Consider the following 3,233-nt stretch of genomic DNA (forward strand, 5'->3'; position numbering starts at 1 on the left):
GTAAGAGAAGAAATCGAGTCTTGTTTTTCAAAATAATTTTTCAGATGGTTGCAATCCACAAATTCCATTGTGATGTCCATATTTCCTGTGCTAGATCCGGTGTCTACAATTTTGGTACTACCGGCTTTCAGGAGGTTGAAGAGTTTGTCATTGTACCTTGTTGGAACCAACAAGGACTCCTCAGCTGTCACAGTTCATACTGCGAGTTGTTTGTAATACACATATACTAATTTGAGTTCAAGAATTCAAAGAGTTCATTGAAAGACAAGATATGACTCGTCAACGAGAAATATACAGAAAAAATGCCAAAAAAACAGTAAGAGAATAATAAATCATCTAAAACAATCTAAGCCTTAGCAGCCTTCTTAAGATGGAACTTTCTGTATCCGGAGGCAGAGGTCTCAACAACTTGCTCAGTGGTGGCTGGCTGTTGGGCTCCGTACTCGGCGGCTGGCTGAGCTGGTGCTGGAGCGGACTCGAAGGTCTGTTGAACGGTCTCTTGAGTCTGGGCTGGAGCTTGCTCTCCGTAGCTGGCGACTGGAGCTGGCTGAGCTGGTGCTTGCTCTCCGTACGAGGCAACTGGAGCTGGTTGAGCGACTGAGGCTTGCTCTCCGTAGCTGGCAGCTGGAGCTGGCTGTTGTGGGGCCTGTTGTTGGTAACCTTGTTGTCCCTCGGAGACAACGGCTTGGGCTTGTTGTTGGTATCCTCCGGCGGCTGGGGCTGGCCCTTGGTATCCGGCTCCTCCTCCGACGGATCCTCCTTGTTGGTATCCTCCGGCAGCTGGGGCTGGTCCTCCTTGGTATCCTCCTTGTCCTCCTCCGACAGCTGGTCCTTGTTGGTATCCTCCGGCTCCTCCTCCGATTGGTCCTTGTTGAGCTCCGGCGTATCCTCCTTGTTGGGCTCCACCGAATCCTCCTTGTCCGGCTCCGGCGTATCCTCCTTGTTGGGCTCCTCCGAATCCTCCTTGTCCGGCTCCGGCGTATCCTCCTTGTTGGGCTCCTCCGAATCCTCCTTGTCCGGCTCCGGCGTACGAGCCTCCTCCTCCGATAGCTGGGGCTTGGTAGGCTCCACCGGCTCCTCCGTATCCTCCGGCTCCTCCGAATCCTCCGGCTTGAGCGTATCCTCCTGCTGGTGGTGGTGGTGGTGCGGCGTAGGCGGCTGGGGCGACCGCGTAACCAGCTGAAGCTGGTGGTGGTGGTGGTGGAGCTCCACCTCCGCATCCTCCTCCACATGGTGGTGGTGGTGGGGCACAGCAGCCACCGCCGCCACCTCCGCCGAGAAGCGAGAAGAGGAAGGCGTTAGTGCATCCGAAGAGAGCAACGAAGACGAGATACTTCATTCTGGAAGAATTGTAATGTTTTTTGGGATAGAATTTTAGTTTAAATGACTCGAGAAAGGAGCTAACAGCTATAGAAAAAATAAATTTAAAAAATAAAACATCCTCTGGACAGAAGGGGTAGCCCAAACAAAAGAGTAGATCAAAAACGGGGAGAAGCCAAGCCAATTGAATCGAATAAAGTCACCCGAACCAATCGGCTTTATATATGGTGCCAATGGATCATCAAACCTTGCGTAACGCTTCTTCGACGAGACAGTGTGTAAGACGAAGAGACGCGCAAGCTCCGCCCACTAGACTTTAGCTTTTCCCTTTTCCTTACCTGGGCGGGCCGCTTCCTCGGATAAGATAACCAACCGTTTACCGGTTTTTTTCGCGGCCACTGCTGTGTGTGTGTACTTGGTAATTGTTCATCTAGCTTCTTCTTTCATTGGGGTTGGGAAAATTACTCGAGAAAGGAAAAAGAAAGATTTTTTTATGTCAAGTGTACAACGGCATACACTTTTAATTGTCTCATTTGAGATGCAAATATTGTAACGGGTGTGGAATCAAAAAGAGGAGAAAGAAGGTGTGAAAGTGATGGGCGATGGGTCTATCGTCTGAAGTTTATTTTTCGTGTTTCAAGTAGGAAATTTGAAGAAGCGTCTAGAAAACTATATAGCTTAAAATTATAAAATGTTGATTTTAGTTTCAGGTACATGAGATTTCCAGATTCATAGAGTTGGGTCATCCATCCGTTACTCGCTGTCCTGTAGCCGCCAATCGAATGACACATTTCATTTGAAGAAGTTGAAGAATGACTGATCATCATATTACGCAATTGAACCACTTAACCCGTCACTCATCCACCAAGAAATATAATCTTTGGCAAACTTTGAATGAATGACCACTGGAATTTCCGGTATGGTAGCCAAACTGTATTTTCTGTAGTAGACGTCCGTGATGGGAGGAATTTCCGTTTCCGTTTCCGTTTTCCGTATTTCGGAAAAATGCGTTTCCTCCCATCACTGGTATACGTGCACTAAATAAGTCTACCTGAAGCGTAATTACAAAACACCTTTGAAGCCGTGCCGCTACGAGAGGAGCTACGCGATTCTACTTTGAGCTCAATTATCTCAATTTCTGTAAGAGATAGCAAAAATCTTCTAACTGATAAAATGTTTATCATGATATCAGTAACATTATATCAATTGACACATATTCGACATCTTTGACAGGCAATGAGATATGTGGGCTCAAAGTTATGGGTCGGTCAGCTATGTCGGCTGGCTGTCGGCTGGGTTGGCGGTCGGTCTGTTGGCTAAATTTCCCATGGAAGCCTCATTCTAAAAAAGCTATAATGCACATTTCGATTAATGAAATGTTTAAATTAATGTTTTTAATATTCTTTCAATTAAAATGTTTTAATAATTTTCCCAGGAACCGAATTACCGTAACCCCCAAGACTCAATTGATAAAAAACCTTCAATTTTGACCGAATTTATCTCGGTTCCTAGAAGAGGTATCAAGAAACTTTTCATTAACAAAATGTTGTTGGTATTATGATAAATATTTTATCAATTGACAACTTTCTGATATCTTTCTCAAGTACCGAGATAAATTGGCTCAAAGCTAGGGGCACTCAAATTAGCTCCATCAGAAGCCCTCCCCATTCGGGCTTTTTGAGCTCAACTATCTCCGTTCCTATAGAAGATATCAAAATTTTGTCAACTGATAAATGTTGCTGATATTATGATAAAAGTTTTATTACTTGACAACTTTTTGATTCCTTATACAGGAAATGATATATTTGTGCTCAAAAACAAAGACAATTTTATGAGACGGTTTACGGTAAATTTTTCGGCATTGCCTCTAAATGTGATATTATCATGATCTCGTTCCATGCAACTTTCATCGC

The 3,233-nt window shown here is 44.8% G+C and overlaps 1 protein-coding gene across 1 annotated transcript; it reads right to left on the minus strand.

Annotated features, from left to right (window-relative positions):
* Positions 1-346: 346 nt before the first annotated feature.
* On the minus strand, positions 347-1,339 carry CBG24580 (the record flags this gene model as incomplete). Its single annotated transcript, XM_002647190.1, has 1 exon — positions 347-1,339. One exon carries the CDS (start codon positions 1,337-1,339, stop codon positions 347-349), a length of 993 nt encoding a protein of 330 aa, XP_002647236.1.
* Positions 1,340-3,233: the final 1,894 nt, after the last annotated feature.

This window comes from Caenorhabditis briggsae, assembly GCF_000004555.2.
Source record: "Caenorhabditis briggsae complete genome, chrV, whole genome shotgun sequence".
Classification (NCBI taxonomy): Eukaryota; Metazoa; Nematoda; class Chromadorea; order Rhabditida; family Rhabditidae; genus Caenorhabditis; species Caenorhabditis briggsae.